Genomic DNA, 20,925 nt, shown 5'->3' on the forward strand with positions numbered 1-20,925 from the left:
TTTACCCTGCTCCGGCGCTCCAGTCAGGGAGCGGGGTTGGGGGCTTGACCCACTCCGTGTGGCTCCCAGGAAGCAGCTGGTATGACCCGCTCCGGCTCCTATGTAGTACAAGGAGGCATGGCCAGGTGGCTCTGAGCACAGCCCTGCCTGCAGGCTCCGCCCCCGCAGCTCCTATTGGCCATGGTTTCTACGGGGTAGCACACAGAGCCGCCTGGCCGCTCCTCGGCGCCGCAGGAGGGACATGCTTTCGGGAGCTACTTGCGGTAAGCACCGCCTGGAGCCTGCACCCCTAAGCGCCACCCACCCTGTTCCCCAATCCCCTGCCACAGCCCTGTTCCCCTTTCTGCCCTCTGAACCCCCCAATCCCAGCCCAGAGCCCCCTCTTGTACCCCAAGCCTCTCATCCCCAGCCCCACCCCTGAGCCCGCACCCCAGCCAGAGCCCTCACACACCCCCCGGTGCCCCAACAGCCTGCCCCATCCCTGATCCCTCTCCTGCCCTCTGAACCCATTGGTCCCAGCCTCGAGCCTCCTCCTGCATCCCAAAACCCTCATCCCCAGCCCCACCTCAGAGCCGACACCGCCAGCCAGAGCCCTCAGACCCCCCCATACCCCAACCCCCTGCCCTAATCCCCCCCACCGCCCTCCAAATCCCTCGGTCCCAGCCTGGAGCCCCCTCCTGTACCCCAAACCTCTCGTCCCCAACCCAGAGCCCTCACCCCCCCTCCCGCACCCTGAACTCCTCATTTCTGGCCCCACCCCAGAGCCCACACCCCCAGCCAGAGCCCTCACCCCCTCCCCTACACCTCTACCCCCCAATTTTGTGAGCATTCATGGCCTGCCATACAATTTCCATACCCCGATGTGGCTCTCAGGCCAAAAAGTTTGCCCACCGCTGAGTCAGAACCTTCCTTATTCAACGGAATAAGTAAAATTTGTACAGAGGAGAAATCCTGGTCCAATGAAGGCAGTGGCAAACTCCCACTGACATCACTGGGATCAGGATTTTGCCCATAAAATTCATACTTACACCTTAAGGTCTGGTCCCACAGCCTTTATCAGCGTGAGTACCTGCCCATCCTGCCTTTACTTTGAATTGACCAGCAGACTCCTGCTCGGTAAGAAGTTAAGACCTATAAATATCATTTGTAACATCCCTTTATTAAGCAATAATGTAACAACTGTACACTAACAGCCGCGAACACTGCAGCCTCCCTATTGCAAGTTGTGCTTTAGGCCATAACTGCAGAATTCAGTGGGCTACAGTATGGTGTGAAATTCCCAGAGTGCGGTAGTTAGGGGGAGTCAGCTGTTTCCCCGTCTATTTTATGCATCTGATTAAGATCATAAAGTTCTCAGGGAAGGATCCCTGCCTTTTTAGGTGTCAGTCAAAGCTCTGCGTCTTCACCCAGGGCAGTGACAAGCTCAGTATTAACGCCACCATGGGTGGGGTAGGTGGCACCTTGTAAACCCGCCCGCACTGAGCTCCAAGGGCTTTGTGAGCCAGTTTTCAAACGGCGAAACCAGCGCAGGAAAATAACGCGAAGCAGATTAGGCACTGGCCGTTCCCTGGGGCTGGAAAGGAACTGCAGGCAGCCCCGAGGATTTTTGGAGGGGGGGTGGGCAGAGGATCTTTGCCACACAAATCCCCGCTTGGAAACGGGGGGGCCACACCTTGCGCCTTTGCAATTCTCCCCACGGTAAGGCGTAAGGGTGCAGGGAGGCGGAGAGGCGGCCGCTGGCTCCTCTTTGTGCCGCGAGTGCGCACAGAAGGGGAGGGGGCGGTGGGCCCGGAGTGGGGGTGCTGCGCGGGGGGAAGGGCAGTGGATCTGCAGCACCAGGCCAGCCTCCTGCTAGCTCCAGCAATCCGGAGTGCGGGTGGGTTGGGTCTCATGGCGCCTGCGCTGCGGAGGCGCCAGTTGCTCTTTGCAGGAAAGTTTTGGTAGCAGCAGCGGGAGCCGGAGGGCTCGAGGGTGACACCTGCAAGGAGGACTGAGCTGCCTCTTCCAGCCCCCCCCCCATCCCCTTCCCGCTCCCCTTGGAAGCTTTCTAGCCAATGCAGGGGAGCTGTGCACTGGGCATCGCAAGGGAAATGCAAATGGAAACCCCAACGTGTGTGTAGCAACCTGAGCATTTCACTGAGGGGGTGATAGGAGGAGGCAGGTCTGAGTCAGCGAGAGATTCCATCAGAAGGCAGCAGAGCAGCCTGGAGTTATGGGACCAGACCCTTCACCTGCCTGATCTTGCTCAGAAGGGCACTTAGCTGTAAACCGTGACTGAGCCTTGCATGTGAGGAGGTGGTAAGTACGTAAAGCGATCCTGGACATTATGGTTTTAGAAGGGAGTGCAAGTGTAAATAGACCTGGCTGGCATATGCTCTGCACAAAAGGAGACAATTCTTTCTGGGGCTTGGGATGCTGACTTTTTTTAAGGGGGAGTCGTTGGGTCTATAACTTTTGCAAGCTGTAAACAGTCTGCTACCAAAAAAAAAAAAAAAAAAAAACCAAACAAATTCCTTCAGCAAATCACTGATCCATGGATCAGTATTAGCCAGGGGGTGGACAAAGGGTATTGGGATGAGGATAACCAAGCTGCCTAGATAAGATGTGTTAAAAGTATTACTAGCTGTCTCTTTATTCGGTTAAAATAGTTTTTGTGCTGAGAAAGATACAAGTACAAAATCTTACCGAGATCTAATCATCAGACATAGTTGATACGGACAAAGTAGAAAAGTCATTTCAGGCTAGAAGTTGTGGAATCCAAAGTCAATATCACATTTCCTAATTGAGAGATAGTCTTGGGACCTTTGGCCCTGTGCAGTTTATTTATTTATTTAGGAAATGAAATCTTTGGCATTAGCTATCAGAAAGAAACTAGCCAATAAATTAAATAGAATCCAGAGAATTATTTCATGACCGCTGTCTTTCCTCCATGAGTTTGCCTGCCTTCAGTTTCGTTCACACATTTTTAGGAAGCATAAGGCAATTTCTCTGGGTGGAAATTAATGTTTAACTCTTAGCTACATGAATGTGAACACACCCTGGCCAACCTTCCTCCCCCCAGAAAATATATCTAGCAAACAAAAAGTAGAATAATGTTTCTTCTTGGATTCTGATTGTGAACTGAAATCACCTAACTCCTGAAACTATAGTATCGGCATTTGTTGGATGCAAACACTTCTTTTTCAAGCTATAATCATTCATCAATAGTTGTTAATTTTTAAATAGAAGAAAAAACATGCCTAGTAGAACTGACACTGTGCAAATTACATCATTTTGAAGTACAAACAGGGACTGGCAGAGCATCTTATGAGAAAATAGCTGATAAAAATCATGTTTGCTTTATTTCACACTGGGTGACACCCAGGAGACATTCACAATAGCCAGCAGCTGGAGCAAGTTCTCCTAGGTAAGGAGTTGTGGTGCTGAGCTCTGCACTGAATGGCTGCAGGTCTATTGATAATCCATTTTTGTTAAAGAAAGATATTAAATTACCTGTATTTTAGGCTATTGCTACAATTGGGGACATTCAGTCTTGTTCCTAGGGTGGGTGATAGATAGCTCAAGTGGAGATCTGCTTTGCAATGTCCCATAGGGCAGTGGCTCTCAACCTTTCCAGAGTACTGTACCTTTTGCAGGAGTCTGATTTGTCTTGCGCACCCCCAGATTTCACCTCACTTAAAAACTATTTGCTTACAAAATCAGACATAAAAATACATAGCACACTAGTACTGAAAAGTTGCTTACTTTCTTATTTTTGCCATATAATTATAAAATAAATCAACTAGAATATAAATAATGTACTCTCATTTCAGTGTATAGTATATAGAGCATTGTATGAACTTTTAGTTTGAACTGATTGGCTAGTGCTCTTTATGTAGCCTGTTGTAAAACTAAGCAAATATTTAGATGAGCTGATGTGCCCCCTGGAAGACCTCTGTGTACCCCCACGGGTACATCTATCCCTGGTTGAGAACCACTGCCATAGGGAACAGTGTTTGGGCAACTACAGTAACTCCTGTCACATTACATTACAGTGTGTATGGCTCAGGTTGGTTGATATCAGTGACCATGTGTATCATCACTTACAATTTGCTAATTTAGAGAATGGTCCATGATCTGTGGTCCTGTGTAATGAAAACCAAAACTATTTTATAGCAAGGGGAAAAAATGGATGGGGGTGGGTGGGGAGGCAGCCAGAAAAATCTTCTAAAGAAATTGAACTAATTGGTAAAAATATAAATATGGTTCTATTTCTTTTTTTGTGTCACTCTAGTACATGTGCCAAAATGCCCTCTGTGTCTACTGTATATGTTGGCAGATACCTCTGATTTGATAGTATTGAAATCTGTTTCAGGTTTTCCAGCACATCTCTTCTTATAATCTTCAAACTAGTGGAGAAGGGACAGAGTGAGTGAAACTTTACTCAGCCACTGGCCTCACTGTTCAGTGTCACTGACAGACTAATGTATATGTGTTATGTTTTAATTGCACTGAGAGCTTTGGTAGCTCTTAAACTGATGCTCGGTTAGTTCTGTGTTTTAACAAGTTTCATGACTCAGAAAAGCAGCTGAGGTATTTTGGCACAGTTGTAACAGTAATTTGGTTCATTTCTGTCATTTGGATTGAGGTAGGTTTTGGTTGGTTTTTTTGTCACAGCCCTATGGAAAAACTTTCTTCATTTCAAAATGTAGTGGAGACTAGTCTGGTCATAGGATTTCACACTGTACATTCCAGGATTTATTTTCATTTTACAGTCTATTACGAGTACCACCCCTGAATGCTGAACTCTTTCAAAAATGTACTTGCTTATTAGAAGATGATTCATGTACACTCCGAACAAGGCAGTTCTCTTTCACCAGCATTTTCTTAAGGCATGACTGTCTGTTGCAGACAGGAAAATGTGTCTGCAAGCGTTCTAGTAGCATGGGGAGCCCCAGAGTAGCTGTCAGTGTTTCCATTCCCAAAGCAATTGTAATGCCATTATCACACCTGACCATGTACAAAACACTTTCTGGAGGTTCCTATCCTGCATAGCAGAGCAATATTTTGTATTGAGTAAAAGAGTGTTCAGCGCTTCTGACATAATTCACGAAAGTGTTATTGTAGCCATGTTGGTCCCAGGATAAGAAAGAGACAAGGTAGGTGAGGTAATGTCTTTTATTGGACACTCTGGTTACCTTCTCCAGACCTGAGAAAGAACTTGAAAGCTTGTCCCTTCCACCAACAGAAGTTGGTCCAGTAAAAGATATTACATCACCTGCATTGTCTCTCTGAGAATTCAATAAAACAGAACAATAGTTTCTAAAGTATAAACAGTTGTACATTGCTGAACAGTATTCTCACCAATGAACTAAAAATATGTTACAATAATCAGTGGAAATGTGCTTCATTTCTTTTCCATTTTATCTTGTTTTCTGACATCTTTGAGCAAGACTTGCAAAATCATCATTATTTGAATCTAGTTCAAGGGTAATATGGCACAGAAATGTCCTGCCTACTATTTATTTTCTTTAAAACTAGAAATGAAGGGGTAAATACTAGGTTCCCTTGGAATAAATTTGGCATGGTGCCTAATTTTGGTTTCAGAATTAGGGAACATCCACTCGCTTTCAAAAATAAACTCACGTTTCCCTCAGATAACTTTTTGAGATGATTCCCCCATATGGAAAGAAATGACATGCAGTGGTTTGCATCCCGTGATAAATTGTACAAAATTTGTTCTACATACTGTACATCAGAATAAGCTTGTATAGATATATGCCTACCTGAGTTTCTTAGGTTTTAACAGTGAAACAATAGTAATTTATTATCTGGATACATTACACAGACTGAAACAAATGTCCCACTCTGTAATCAGTTTTGGCTACTAATCTGACACCGAAGCTTTTAATTTTTTTTCTCTAGTGCCTTATTTAGGTTTCGATAAGAATTGAGATAACAGAATAGTAGCTGATGAAACGGCCTTTACATCCAAAAAACTCACAATGGGATCAGGCAGCACTAAAGACAGGGAAAAGTTACAGGAAGCTTTACACAAATGCATTAATTGCTGTAAAGCCCGCTTTAAAAAAGTTCATAGTAGGCACAGATGTGATTCATTCTTTTGAAACGTTTTCTGGGCACATGTACAGTTCCAACACACTCATCTTCTTATTCTCCTCATTGGAAGGCTACCCTCTGCTGGCTGAAACTACATTTACACAGAGAAGGGGAAACTTTCAGCTTTGGGCAAATGATGGTCTACAGCAGTGGTTTTCAACCTGTGGTCCGCAGACCCTAGGAGCCCACAGACTATGTCTAAATTTCCAAAGGATTCTGTAACTCCATTTGAAATTTTTTAGGGGGCTGCAAATGAAAAAAGGTTGAAAACCACTGCATGAAACAGTTTCATTCTTCCCCTCCTGCCCACTCCTAAATAAACCAGCTAAGGGTGAGTGGCAGTCGTGTCACCAGGAGTGGCTTTATGTGACAAATTAATTAAAAAGGGATCTGATGTATATGTCTGAAACGTCATATGTCTTAAGGGATGATCTTCATGTTGCTCTAGAACTCTGGGAAAGACAGAGGACCAAAATGAAGCCTGTTACTGTGCAGTTCCAGTAATGGAATACGTTACCTTGTGAACTACCTAGCCAGAATGACATCTATACTCATGGTTCCCACATATGGTCCTCCCTATCACATCTATACTCCTAATGGTTCCCATATATGGTCCTCCCTATCACAAGTAAGGTTAGTTCTCAGCTGACTAATGCGAGAACATATGGTTTACAGAGCTGGAATGGTAAGATTTGTTTTTGTTAGTTTGTTATTCTGTACTTTTCCTCTCACTATTTATGCAACCAGTGCTCACTATGCCATCTTTCTGCCAATTTGCAGCTGTCTAAATCGGTAGATTTAGCAAGACCCAGCTGGTTTCCAATATTAATCCAACACTTTGCTGTCTAAATCATGAATGTGTGTAAGTTCAGGATGCAAGGCAGGAAAGGGAGCATGAGAAGTCAACATTTCTAGCTGAATAAATGAGCAGCCATTTCCCAGTCTTATGAGGTCTCTGATTTTGTGATTATTATTGATTTTCAAGGCTGGCTAAGATTTTCCAGATGTTCCAGAAGTGACTAATGATCCCGCACCCTTCAAAGGGTGGGAGCTCAACGCTTTCTGAAAATCAGGCACCTTTAAGGTGTCTGTTGTTTGGCATTCAAAAATCGAGACACCCAAAATCACTAGTTATTTCTGAAAATCATATAACCATTTCTGGGGCTAGGAACTGGGGCACTGTGTTCAGCCCCCATTCACCAAGTCCATAATCTACACGTTTTATCTGCTTTTTTAGTGGTGTGGCAGAAATCTAATTTGCTGTGAAACGCAGCTTATGTCCTGAATGTAAGAAGCCCATGCTAGGTCAGACCAATGGTCAGTCTAGCCCAGTATCCTGTCTTCCGACAGTGGCCAGTGCCGTATACTTCAGGGGGAATGAACAGAACAGGGCAATTATTAAGTGGTCCATTCCCTGTTGTCCAGTCCCAGCTTCTGCCACTCAGAGGTTTAGTTGTGTCCCTGACCATTTTGCCTAATAGCCATTGATGGACCTTTCCTCAATGAACTTATCTAATTCTTTTTTGAACACAGTTATACTTTTGGCTTTCGCAACATTCTCTGGAAATGAACCCCACAGGTTTACTGTGGGTTGTGTGAAGAAGTACTTCCTTATGTTTGTTTTAAACTTGCTGCCTCTTAGTTTCATTGGGTGGCCCCTGGTTCTTGTGTTATGTGAAGGGGTAAATAACACTTCCCTAGTCACTTTTTCCACACCATTCACGATTTTATAGACCTCAATCATATCTCCTCTGAGTTGTCTCTTTTCTAAACTGAACAGTCCCAGTCTTTTTAATCTCTCCTCACATGGAAGTTGTTCCATCCCCCTAATAATTTTTGTTGCCCTTTTCTCAACCTTTTCCAATTCTAATATATATAGTTGAGATGGGGCAACCAGAACAGTACTCAGTATTCAAGGTGTGGGCACACCATGGATTCATGTAGTGGAATTATGAGATTTACTGTCTTAATATCTGTCCCTGGCCTAATAGCTTCTAACTTTCTGTTAGCTTTTTTGACTGCCTTTGCACATTGAGCAAATGTTTTCGAAGATCTATCCACAGTGACTCCTAGAGCTCTTTCTTGAGTGGTAACAGCTAATTTAGACCTTGTCATTTTGTAATATAGTTGGGATTTTATGTTTTCCAATGGGCATTACTTTGCACTTGCCAACATTGACTTTCATCTGCCATTTTATTGCCTAGTCACGGAGTTTAGTGAGGTCCTTTTGTAATTCTTCACACTCAGCTTTGGCTGTAACTGTCTTGAGTAATTTTGTATTGTCTGCAAACTTTGCCACCTCTCTGTTTACCCCCTTTTCCAGATCATTTATGAATATGTTGAATAGCACTGGTCCCTACACAGATCTTTGGGGGAACCCGTTATTTACCTCTCTGCATTGTAAAAACTGACCATTTATTCTTACTCTTTGTTTCTATCTTTTAACCAGTTACTGATCCATGAGAAGACCCTCCCTCTTATCCCATGACTTCTTACTTTGCTTAAGAGCCTTTGGTGAGGGACTTTCTGAAAGTCCAAATACATAATATCAACTGGAACACCCTTGTCCACATGCTTGTTGACCCCTTCAAAGAATTCTAATAAATTGGTGAGGCATGATTTCCCTTTACAAAAGCCATATTGACTCTTCCTTAATATATCATGTTCATTCTGAAAGATGCGTTTTGCCTACCTTTGTCTTAGCATTGATTACTACAAATGATGCTGACTGTAAAATTATCCAGAAGTAATATTTGAATCAGACACCTGTATTCTCTGCCAGACCATGGTTCCCGAAGGGCTCCCCAGTACACCTTAGGAACAGAGAACTGTTTTGTAAAGAGTTGGGGAGAGTTATTTTCTTTTTAGTTCGTAGACATCTTCTGCAACTGTTTGTTGTAGTTTATTCACTTGAAGCATTTCAGGAATGATCATGAAGCCATTATCAGTGTAACCAGCAGGGTTTCAATATACATAAGCTCAATATAATTGTGATGTTTTGTTTGTATAATCCTTGTTCAAGAGAAGTCCTGCCTGTCTTCTCCCACCGAGCACTATGGCTCCTGCAGTGATTCAGCTGTATGGCTAATTTTCAAATAAACTTCAGTTACACATTTTCTTTGTTCTCTGCTGCTTGAGACACTCTGCCTGTGGTTCATAAACACATTTACAGTCCCTCTGCGCTGTCAGAGGGTTGGTTTGCATTTCTAATTAATTTGATTTACTGTGGAATAAATCAATATGTTAGCTGAAAGTTCCTTCAGTACCTATAATCTTTTCTTCATTAGCTACCCTCACATAATAGCCAGACCTTCTCCATGCAAGCCTAAGGGGTAAAGTATGTTAAATAGACTAGAAACCCTCCTCTGTCTTAAACTGCAGGGGAAGCAAGCCTCTAATATACCAATGCTACAGAAACATGCCACCTGTGTATTTACTTCATCCATTTGATTAATTGTTAACCAAGATTATAAGCCCCTTGGAGCAGGAGCCCTCTATTTACTGCTTGTTTGTACAGTGCCTGGCACTGTGGGGTCCTGGTCTCAGTGAGGGCCTCTAGGGGTTACTGTAATATAAACAATAGATTATAAGTCAATTCATTGTAGCCTCTGAATGTAGGTATATACTAATAGCCTGGCATTTTGTTCTGCTCCTCTAAAGATGCTGAGTACCTGCAGTTCCCACTGATGTCAATGGGAGATGCTGGTGCTCAGTACCTCTGGAGAACCAGGAGGCTACCTATTTACAACTGTGCAGCCAAATTTAGATTTAGATTCCCGCTCTTGGCACCCAAATTTGAAAGTGTCAGCCTGAGGGGTTTGTTACAATGTCTGCATTGACCTAGCAGTCAGCCTAATATCCAGTAAAAGAAGAATTTGAAACAATTGGGACCATTAAAATTACTGGTTGGGAGCAGGGAACTCTTCTTAGGGGGCTTATGAAGTGGAGCCTGCGGGCTGCGTGATGTAGGCTGCCTGACATAAAACTGTACTATACCTACAATGCTACCAGTTTGCTAAGAACAGAAAGACAATCAGTTGATATCTCAGGACTGGCAGTAGACCACATAAATAATCCCAAGGTCAAGTGCAAACTTTAAATGAGCTACGATGTATTATACAGAACTTTTCCTTCCCCCAGTTACGAATCGCCTGATCCTGTGCACTGACTTCAATAGGATCAAGATTTACCCTTAAGTAGGGATAAAATTTCAGAACAATGCCAGGCATTTTGTTTGGCTAGCAAACTATTGCTTTGCAATGGTGAATGAATGTTTGCTTTAATAACCAGAGGATTCTTTTCTTTCCCCAGATTGGTGTTCAGCATGGCAGGTGTGCCAACTTTGATCCTCTTCCTGTGCACTGTTAAGGATGTTCTACCATCCAATTCCCGCTGGAAACCAACCTGGCCATCTTACAAAGTGCCAGTAATCCTGCCACAATCTACCCTTAATCTAGACAAACCACAATTTGATGCAGAAACCAAACTGGAGGTGGTATCCTCTTGTGGCCTAGAGTGCCACAAGCGCTCCCCGCTGCCGACGTATGAAGAAGTGAAGGACTACCTGTCCTATGAGACCTTGTATGCCAATGGTAGTCTTGTTGAAACTGAAGTAGGCATTTACATTATCAGCCGTGGCGGTGATGGGTCACAAAGCAGATCTCGAACAAAGAGGCAGATTTATGGCTACGACAGCAGGTTTAGCATTTTTGGCAAGGACTTCTTGTTGAATTACCCTTTCTCCACTTCGGTGAAGTTGTCCACAGGTTGTACAGGGACGCTGGTGGCAGAAAAGCACGTCCTTACCGCAGCTCACTGCATCCACGATGGCAAAAGTTACGTCAAAGGAGCCCAGAAACTGAGGGTGGGCTTCCTGAGGGCTAAAATGAAAGATGGTAGCAAAGGGGCTAATATCACGAGCTCAACAATGCCTGAAAAAATGAAATTCCAGTGGATCCGGGTGAAACGGACACACGTCCCTAAAGGATGGATCAAAGGAAATGCCAATGATATCGGCATGGATTATGACTATGCCCTGTTGGAGCTCAAGAAGCCGCACAAAAGAAAATTTATGAAGATAGGTGTGAGCCCACCAGCTAGACAGTTGCCTGGAGGGAGGATTCACTTCTCTGGCTATGACAATGATCGTCCGGGAAATCTGGTTTACCGTTTCTGTGATGTCAAAGATGAAACGTTTGACCTCTTATATCAGCAGTGTGATGCCCAGCCAGGGGCGAGCGGCTCTGGGGTGTATGTGAGGATGTGGAAGAGACAGCATCAGAAGTGGGAGCGTAAAATTATTGGGATATTTTCAGGGCATCAGTGGGTGGACATGAATGGTTCCCCACAGGATTTCAATGTGGCTGTTCGCATTACACCCCTCAAATATGCACAGATCTGTTACTGGATCAAAGGCAACTATCTTGACTGTAGGGATGGATAAAGACAATGAATCTTCCAGAAAGCACTTCATAGCCTTAATTACTTATCCAAGGAAAAGCCAAACTCCTATCATTACGAATGTGTGTGATTCTACTTTGAGATACCTGGACATAATTTATAAAATTACAAGCAGGCCACCTTGTTCTTTGGAAAGTGATTGTGTGACATAATTGCAGTTAGAAAATGTTAATTTGAGGAGGAAGAATAACTGCTGGGAGAGGAGAGCTCAGGTGGAATTGCTGACTTTGCAGTTCTAGCAGTTTAAGATTAACTTGGGGGTTGGTAGACAATGCAAAATCTGAAGGGTTTCCAAAGAGTTGTATGAAAGGAATGCTGTCGGGTACCTCACACCGGCTTTGTTTGTACCCTAAACACAGGATTGATGGAAATGTTTTCATCTGAAATTTTAAACAAAAATATTTCCATGATATTGGAGGTAAAAAGGGGTGTTTAACAACAACCCCCCACCTGCAGTGTTTGCCACCTAAATGTTGCAGTATTGTGCTAGTACATGAGAACCAGAGTGCAAGAGAGACTTCTTTAGGCTTACATTGTTGAAGATGAATGTCATGCAAATAACATAAAGGGTAAATAAATAGATGTGATTTTTCCAGTTTTAACTTTTGAGTGATTTGAGGCTTTATGAGTAACATAGGTAAGAAAATACTTTTTAAACATCTAGGCCATAATCATGCAAAGCCAGGCATGCATGGAATTTGAGTCACGCAAGCGGTGCTATTGAGTTCTGCTCACTTAAGTAGAGTTGTGCATGGGATTAAATTTTTAGCATTTGGGCCACAATTGTTAACATGACAGGGTCCTTATACATATATTGTATAGAAGGTGTATAGGGGGAAGAGAGTTGTTTCCTTTTGTGACTTATCTAGATCTTTAATCATGGAAAATTTCTAGCCGTCAGCATCCCCTCCAGCAATGCAAGCCCTTTGGGAGGGGAGAACCACCATCCTTAGTTTTCTTGGCTTCCTAAGTTGTAAGGCCTTAAAATAAATAGAAGGAGAGAGGATGATGTAGTTGTTTCTGCATTTTTCCTTCCATCCCTTGAATCTGTGCCCTTCTTCCCACAGATGGATAAGAAAGAAAGAAAAGATTTGTTAACTAGATTTCTATGTGTCTCTCTGCCATCCCACTTTGACAGTGTACCTTAACCCAGATCTTGACTTCTTATTTTTTCTTACAGCATTTGGGGCAGTTTTTTTTCAGAATTGCAAGTCATGAGCAGTTCTTGACACGCACAACTCACCAGTTCTGCAGCTGTAATAGAGCTAGTTGAAAGAGCCAAATTGTAGGACGTAGTCTGAAATATGGATAAAATGATGCACCAGTGTCTCTTGTAGACATTGATGCCTGTAATTTTACTGTAGCAAAATCATAATTCCAACAAAAACTACCTTTTTATGAGTTGAGAAAACCCAGCCAAATACTGTTGTGCAGCAAACAAAGTTGGTAAAACAAAGAACTTTCTACATATATTTCTCAGATGGATTTCACCACTGTATTTCAGTAACATTGCTAGGCTGGTGTCATGGCAGGCTGTCACCACTCTTTAAATAGGAAGGTGGACACTGTTTCAAATTCTAGTCTCCATTCCATCCATGCATCTCCCGCTAATTTCTGAAGCTCGTTGACTTATGCATTGCAGAGATATTACTGCAAAGTGCAGCGCTGTCTGGCAAAATGGCTGAGCTGAGCAAGATTGAGTCTAGGTAGGCTTTGTTCCTGAGCTTTATAGGAGAATTGTAATTCAGTTAAGCCTTATTTTTCTTTCACTTTACTAATTTTTGTGGTGTGGGAAAACACACTCCTGATGGTGCTTTATCTTTCTAGAGGCTTTCTGAAAGCCATTTTTGCTAGAGCAGCCTAAAGATGTTTTTGATAGCAGGTGCAGTGTTCAAGACTGTGGAACCCTTCCTTGCTGGGTGTTTGCACTCAGATACGTACAGTTACTAATGCTTTAAAAATATGAATAATCACCATATGTATTTGACAGACTTCTTCTGCCTTTTTTATTCTAGATTTACTTTATTTTGTGGCTGTTAGCTGGAGCACTTCTGTTTGAATGTATCACAGTGAATAAAGAAAAGTAATGGAATTTCAGTGCAGACACTCTTGTACTTGTACTTGTACCATACCTGGGTTTGTAACTTCAATCTCTTTTAGCTGTTACTTATTTGTAAAGGCATTCAAATACAAGCACAGTTGTATCAACATCCTCGATGCTGTTTCTTCATTTATTTCCTTTCAGCTTTCTTTCTTTCCTCCACAGTCATTGCAGATAATCAAATGTATTTCAGTAGAGATGATTATTTAACCCTACTGAAAGGCCTCTGGAAATGCTCGCCTGCATGTGATGGTTGCATTTCCAAATCAAGAGTCATAGGATCACCTTAGAGATGAAAATGACCTATTACAACACATAGTCAAACTCATTCTTAATGTAACTCCACTGCAGTAAAGGGAGGAATGTGGCCCAATGATTCCATCTCCTGCAAAAAGAAAAGGAGTACTTGTGGCACCTTAGAGACTAACCAATTTATTTGAGCATAAGCTTTCGTGAGCTACAGCTCACTTCATCGGATGCATACTGTGGAAAGTGTAGAAGATCTTTTTATATACACACAAAGCATGAAAAAATACCTCCTCCCACCCCACTCTCCTGCTGCTAATAGCTTATCTAAAGTGATCACTCTCCTTACAATGTGTATGATAATCAAGTTGGGTTATTTCCAGCACAAATCCAGGTTTTCTCACACACACACACACACCCCTGAGAAAACCTGGATTTGTGCTGGAAATGGCCCAACTTGATTATCATACACATTGTAAGGAGAGTGATCACTTTAGATAAGCTATTAGCCGCAGGAGAGTGGGGTGGGAGGAGGTATTTTTTCATGCTTTGTGTGTATATAAAAAGATCTTCTACACTTTCCACAGTATGCATCCGATGAAGTGAGCTGTAGCTCACGAAAGCTCATGCTCAAATAAATTGGTTAGTCTCTAAGGTGCCACAAGTACTCCTTTTCTTTTTGCGAATACAGATTAACACGGCTGTTAGTCTGAAACCGGTCATCTCCTGCAAGTGCAGGATATAGTCTCATGACAAAGAATATAATGGACCCGATTTTCCTACTCTTACGTTGGTGTAAATTGGAAATAACACCTTTGACAACAATAGTTACAGTGAGAGGAGAACAGGGGTCATTGAGTGAAAATATGGTGCATGCACTGAATCTTGTTTTTAGATGTGCAATTTTGAGAATTTAGTCCCTGATTCTTTGAAACACATAAGCACATGCTTACTTCCCATTAAAGCACATTCTTAAGTGCTTTACGAAACTGAGGCCTTAGCTCTCAGGTATTCTAAAGCATCTTAATATAAATATAGAGATGCTGTTAAGGCTGGTGGAGTGAACATTTTCAATAGGCAAGCCAACTGGTATGTATAATTTTTTATCAGTCAAATTACCAGTGTGCTTATGCAGCAAGTTTAGAAAGAGGTAGTGGGGGATCACTTTCCTCTTACCATAATCCCTATGCGTGCACTAGGTTTTTAAACATAAACTCAAGGGATTTTGTAGACATCTTGGGTGGAATTTTCATATATGCTCAGCATTGGCTTAATTGCTCCCAGTTACATCAGTGGAAGTTTTGCCACTGTTTTCAGTGGGAGCAGACTTCAGCCAATGCTGAGTGGTTTTGAAAATCCCGTTCTCTGAATGCATTTGTCTTGATGTTATAATTGGGGCATATTTTAACTAGAGAAAAGCAGCTCATCAAGGGGGCAAAAATAACTTTTGTTTTTAAAGGCACAATATGGCAAACCCACATCTAACAATATACTACATTGCTTTTATATCTCAGTATAGTGCAGAGGAGGAACCTAGATATTCTGTTCTGGTTAGTTTTAGATTCTGGTACATGGAAAGGATTACATGGGATGAAGCGAACCTCTCCTGTTACAGCATCCTTACAAGGCTGACATAGGGTAAATCCTGGTTAGTCTGAAATAACTCTCCCCTCTGGATGGAGGGGTTGATGAGGGGATGGAGGTGGGGAAGATGGAAACTGAAAAGAAGCAAGAACACAGAACATTCTCAGCTCTCCCAGGTGGCCATACTGAGCTTGTTTCACTGAGAACTGTAGAATGTCAACATGGTCCGTTGTCAGAGCAAAGGTATTCTTGAATCTGTAATTGCTTTGCAATGGAATTCCCGGGCCTGGCTGCGTATAGTGCAGTGGTGATCTTAAAGTTCCATGCTGAACTCTGAGCAAGTATAATACATACTTGAAATTCTTTTCCGTGTTGCCACTTAATCTGCCATTTGTTAGCCCTTCCTGGTAGAGTGCCAACTCAATGTGCACACTGTCTTTTTCAAGGGAAGCTTTCAAAGAATGGAAAGAGCATGCCGGGTGGGTAGAAACATTTCTGTTTTCTTGGAGTGAAAGGAAATGGTGGACAGCCCAAAGCAGCAGAGAGAGGAGTGTAGTTAAATGGGGCATCAGTACAGCATACAATAAGAACAGGATTTAAAGTACTGTATTGGTCACATTTTGTAAATGATTATTTACATTTCCATAGCATTTTTTATCTGAGAATCTAAAAACACATCATAAGCATAAATTAATTAATCAAAATGCCTCTGTGAGGTAGGTAGGTAAGTAGTAGTATCTGACTTTTTAAAGACATGAAAACTGAGACACCGAGAGCTTAGGCCAAAATTTCCAAACATACATCCTAAAGTTAGACATCTACAGATAAATAAGTGGCCTCATTTACAGGTGTCCTAAACTCCCAATTAGGAGCTCAAATATGGAGCTTGGTTGTGCATAGTTAGGCAACCATACTTGAAAATTCTGGCCTAAGTGGCTCCTCCATTGTCACACAGGAAGTTTTCGCTTGAGCTGAGACTACAGCCCAGATCTTTTCCAGCCCAATCATATCCTTGAATCACAAGAACATCTTTTCCCATTTCTGCGTGGTAAATACTAGCTGGCATCTGAAAGGTGTATTACTGTGGATTCTACTTGAATGTGGATTTGTGCAGGTGAGTAAAAAAAGGGTAGAACAAAACTGGAAGGGAAAACATCTGAGTGGCCTGAGCTCTTGCCAATGGTAATGAGAAATTGGGTGAAAATTAGCAATAATACTTCACAGTTCTATGAGGCCTGATTCTGAAATCAGTTGGTGTCTTTCTGTTAACTCAGGGGGATTATTAGTCAGGCTTATAGTGCTTTTTGGCTAAAGATTTGAAAGTACTTCACTAACAACTGCTGAGTGAGTTTATATAAAATTTGGGGGCTAGTGGAAGAGAGAAGCTAATATTCTTATGCAAAGATTTTATTGGATGTCTAATGTTTTTGTTAAAAGAAAATAAAACATAATTAACAGCATGAATGTAGACCAACGTGTATGTACAGCTGCAGTTAAAGAACTAGACACCTTTGATACTCGGTCGAACATATGCTTATATTATACTAGAAATTCAATTCACTCCACATAGTGAAATTGTCTATTATGTGTAACTGAAATTCATCAACATTCACTAACTTCGGATTCAGAAATCACTGGTTATTGTACTTTGATAGGAAGATTTTCTTTTCCTGATAAGAGACCAAGGAGAATTGTGTGTAATACATGACGGTAGAGTGTGGTATGAAGGTTTTATCAGCATTTGTTTGGGATGACAGACATCCTCAGCTGTAGTGAAACCATAAGAGTGTCATGACATTTTGTGTGTCATACTAAAGTTCTAATAAAATGTTTTTGCCATGCCATCATGTACGTGGCATATGCTATATGTGATACAGAAAAAAACTATTTTAGGAATGATGTAGACTTAAATCTTTTTTACTGGAAATATTTCTTATATCATTCTGCCTGTAAATCCAGAGGCATTTAGCTAACATGTGGGGCTTATTAGGGGAAAATATTCATTCATTTTCATTTAAAACATCTCCAAAAATTACTTAAAAGCTTTTCTAGTCCTAAAACCAGATTCTGAGCTGGAACCAAGACATATTTACCACAGCATGGAAGGGGGTTGGGTGACACAAAGGTTGGTTTTAGCTGAGTTGTACCATTACTTTTGTGCTGGGTCTTCTGTATTAGTACTATTCTGTCCTCAGTGTAAGGGGGATGGACTCAGTGCTCAGACGTTGGTACTGTAGCTTATAATCAATATTCTAAACAAAATTCTATATTAAGTAAAAACTCATTTGGTAGTTGCTTTGTTGTAATCTTATTTCTATTAAATAGAGGAATTTAATTACATGGGGGGGTTTCAGTAAGGAAGGTAGTTAGTGGGTGTGGGAGTGCTGCCATAATGGGGATATGAAATGACACTTAGCTCAAGGGTTAAATAAACCATTTCCAGTTATACTCAGAGCTCAGTGATTCAGGAGCTAAATTAGCAATCAACATTACCCAAAAGAACTACAGTAGTGTGAATGCATTGTTCCATTTCCTATAGTACTATATATCCATATTTAAACAGTATGAAATATTTAATTTATATATATTATTCTCACAGCAAAATGACTGACCAAATATTACATTATTTTATCAACTACAAGTGGTTATTAACACAGTGAAAGCATCCTGACTGGTTAATAACTTAGGCTGGTTAATAATTAAGTCACACACTGTTTTAATATCATGTGCCACAAAGAACCACAAGAGACACATTAAAGAGCCATTTGCAGCTCGCGATCCTCAGTCTGAGTATCACTGCATTAGACAGTTTTCAATGGAATCCAAAGACACTATATCTAAGGCTGACTACGCTGCTACCTTGGGCTGTGATTCCCCTGCTTGTGTATGCACACATGACTAGTTCTCATCAAGCTACTGTGAGTATAAATTGCCGTGTAGCTGCACTAGCACTGGTAGCAGTAGCGAGGGCACGTCTGAGCTGGGCCGAGTATATACCCACCGGTTTCAGGTGGGTTTGTACGCACCACAGGGGAGCTATGCCTCTGCTGCTGTGTTACTGGCTACACTGCTATTTATACTTGTACTCGCTCGATGAGAACTAGCGTGATGTGTACGTGAGCAGGGGAAGGAGCGTAGACATAGCCTACATCACTTGGATGTATTTTCCGCCTAGTCCTTATGCAAAACTGCAGCGAATATACTTGTTCAGTTTCCCTTTAGCTCTGAGTTGGAGGCACAGATGCTGTGGGTGAGAGAATAATTCATTTCCATCCTTGATTGATCAAAGTGAGAATGGTGATTTACTGGGAATGGGACAAGGAAGCATTAGCCTTATTTCACACCGGTTACAGAAGAGCTGTGGGATGGACAGCTTCCTGTTGTTACTGCCCTGGATTTGGTTTTGAAATGGCAGCCTTCAGGTGAAAGGCGCACTGTCACTTTTAATGCTCTCCTAAGACACAGGCATCAAGTCTCCGTCATGGGGTCTGGGCTAGAATGTAAAGTAGTCTGATAGTTAGCCTGCCTGGGGAAAATAATGCTACCAAAACTCTTTCCGAGGGTCATGGTCTTTCCGTGAAAGCCAGTTGATAACTTCTCCAGTAAAGTGTTACCAGAACCTGGCTGGCAAATAAGTTGTCTTATGCAGGCCTTGTAAAAACGTGGGCACTCTGTCCTGCCTCATGTCACAAAAGTTTCAGTCAGCTAAGAAGTTTGGGGGCGGAAGGAAAATGTCACAGTGGACCTAATCCCGCTTCCACTGAAGTCAGTGGGGAGTCTTGCCATTGACTTCAGTTGGAGCAGAAGGAAGGTCTGTGTGCGCAGTAAAATACCATGAGACTTAACAAATGCCACTGGTCATGTGAGAGAGCGCTTCTATCATGCCAGTTCTTCTGAAAGGGCATTGTTAGGAACAGAAACAGAGGAGAAGATGTTTTCTAGCACTTGTTGGGTCAGGGAGTGGGAATCAAATGTTCAGTAAAGCAGGAATACAGTAGAATGTCAGAGTTACGAACATGTCGGGAATGAAGATTGTTTGTAACTGAAATGTTAGTAATTCTGAACAAAACTTTATGGTTGTTCTTTCAACAGTTTACAACTGAATATTGACTTAATACAGCTTTGAAATTTTACTATGCAGAAGAAAAATGCTGCTTTTAACCATCTTAATTTAGATGATACAAGCACAGAAACAGTTTCCTTACCTTGTCAAATATTTTTTTGATAAACTTTCCCTTTACATTTTTAGTAGTTTATGTTTAACAGAGTACTGTACTGTATTTGCTTTCTTTTTTTTTTCTCCCTGGTCTCTGCTGCTGCCTGATATTGCATACTTCTGGTTCCAAATAAGGTGTGTGGTTGACCGGTCAGTTCGTAACTCTGGGGTTCATAACTCTGAGATTCTACCGTGTTTCAGAATCTGTCAGGATATGAAACATTTTGTCAGTTGACTCACTGTATGTATAATTTTGTAACTTATTTTCCTTAAAATAAAGGTTTAAAACTTAAAGCCCTGTAGGGCAATATTTAGGGCTTGGCTACACAAGGGATGTTCAGGACGGTTAATCCTAATTAAATAAAATAATGAATATAAAGTGGATTAGTTAACTGCATCAAACCCCTGTTTGGGCAGGCTTATTCAGAATAGAAGTGGCCTAATTCAATTTAGTTAACTTAATTAAGCTAAATTGAATTAAGATCACTTTAATTCTGAATAAGAGCATCCATATATGGGTTTAACACAGTTTAAGTACTCCACTTAAAAAAATAATTAGGTTTAACTTTCCTTAGTGACCCATGAAGACAAGTCCAAAAGTGATAGTAGAGACAACATGGAAGGAGGAATAGAGGAGGGAGATTTGAGGATCAATGTTTCAGCAGGTAGAATTACTGAACCATTATGGGATGCCATGAGAGCTATTCAGGAGAGCACAGTGCATTCTCCTGGACACTGGACTCTTGGAATCAGGGAAGCAATAATTGTCACACCTTGTTTCTTTGTGTGTGAGAGAAAACACGATGTACTGATTCTTGTCAATGGATCATTAAATACTGCCCCGTACGTAATGGAGCTTTCTCCTTGGTGGGAACAAACACAATGAATATTTATCTGAAATTCTATACTAGAAACAATCAGTTTAAAGAATCAGTGAGACAGCATGTTTGCAAATGGGGGCCCCACATGCACCAACATCTTTCCCAGAGGCACACAGAAGTGTGTGCATGTCATTTAATATTTCCATGGCTGCAGTGTTTTAGGATCCCAATCAGGCCTTATGGTCCCAGTGTGCTAAGAAATGTACTAACAAGTATAAAGACTGTAGCTGCCACCTCAAGTTCAGAATCTAGGATAAAGTGTGTGTGATACAAACCCACTATTTCATAACCTTCCTTTTTTAATTATTTGCTAGAATCTTGGAGATAAGACCTCAAAA

At 41.8% G+C, this 20,925-nt stretch overlaps 1 protein-coding gene across 5 annotated transcripts; it reads left to right on the forward strand.

The window, feature by feature from the left end:
* The first annotated feature begins 1,874 nt into the window (after positions 1-1,874).
* Positions 1,875-13,767, forward strand: PRSS23 (serine protease 23). 5 transcript variants are annotated; one of them, XM_073336651.1, is made up of 4 exons: positions 1,875-2,298; positions 6,548-6,784; positions 8,549-8,707; positions 10,411-13,767. In XM_073336651.1, exon 4 carries the CDS (start codon positions 10,424-10,426, stop codon positions 11,540-11,542), a length of 1,119 nt encoding a protein of 372 aa, XP_073192752.1. In that variant the 5' UTR covers positions 1,875-2,298; positions 6,548-6,784; positions 8,549-8,707; positions 10,411-10,423; the 3' UTR covers positions 11,543-13,767. The 5 variants fall into 5 exon arrangements, with proteins under 5 accessions (XP_073192752.1, XP_073192756.1, XP_073192746.1 ...); XM_073336655.1 differs by lacking the exons at positions 6,548-6,784; positions 8,549-8,707 and adding an exon at positions 4,355-4,407; XM_073336645.1 differs by lacking the exon at positions 6,548-6,784.
* Positions 13,768-20,925: the final 7,158 nt, after the last annotated feature.

This window comes from Lepidochelys kempii, chromosome 1 (assembly GCF_965140265.1).
Source record: "Lepidochelys kempii isolate rLepKem1 chromosome 1, rLepKem1.hap2, whole genome shotgun sequence".
In the NCBI taxonomy this organism is placed as follows: domain Eukaryota; kingdom Metazoa; phylum Chordata; order Testudines; family Cheloniidae; genus Lepidochelys; species Lepidochelys kempii.

Excerpts from the sequence above, each read along its gene's own strand:
- PRSS23 (XM_073336660.1), top strand. The coding sequence starts at position 10,424 with ATGGCAGGTGTGCCAACTTTGATCCTCTTCCTGTGCACTGTTAAGGAT.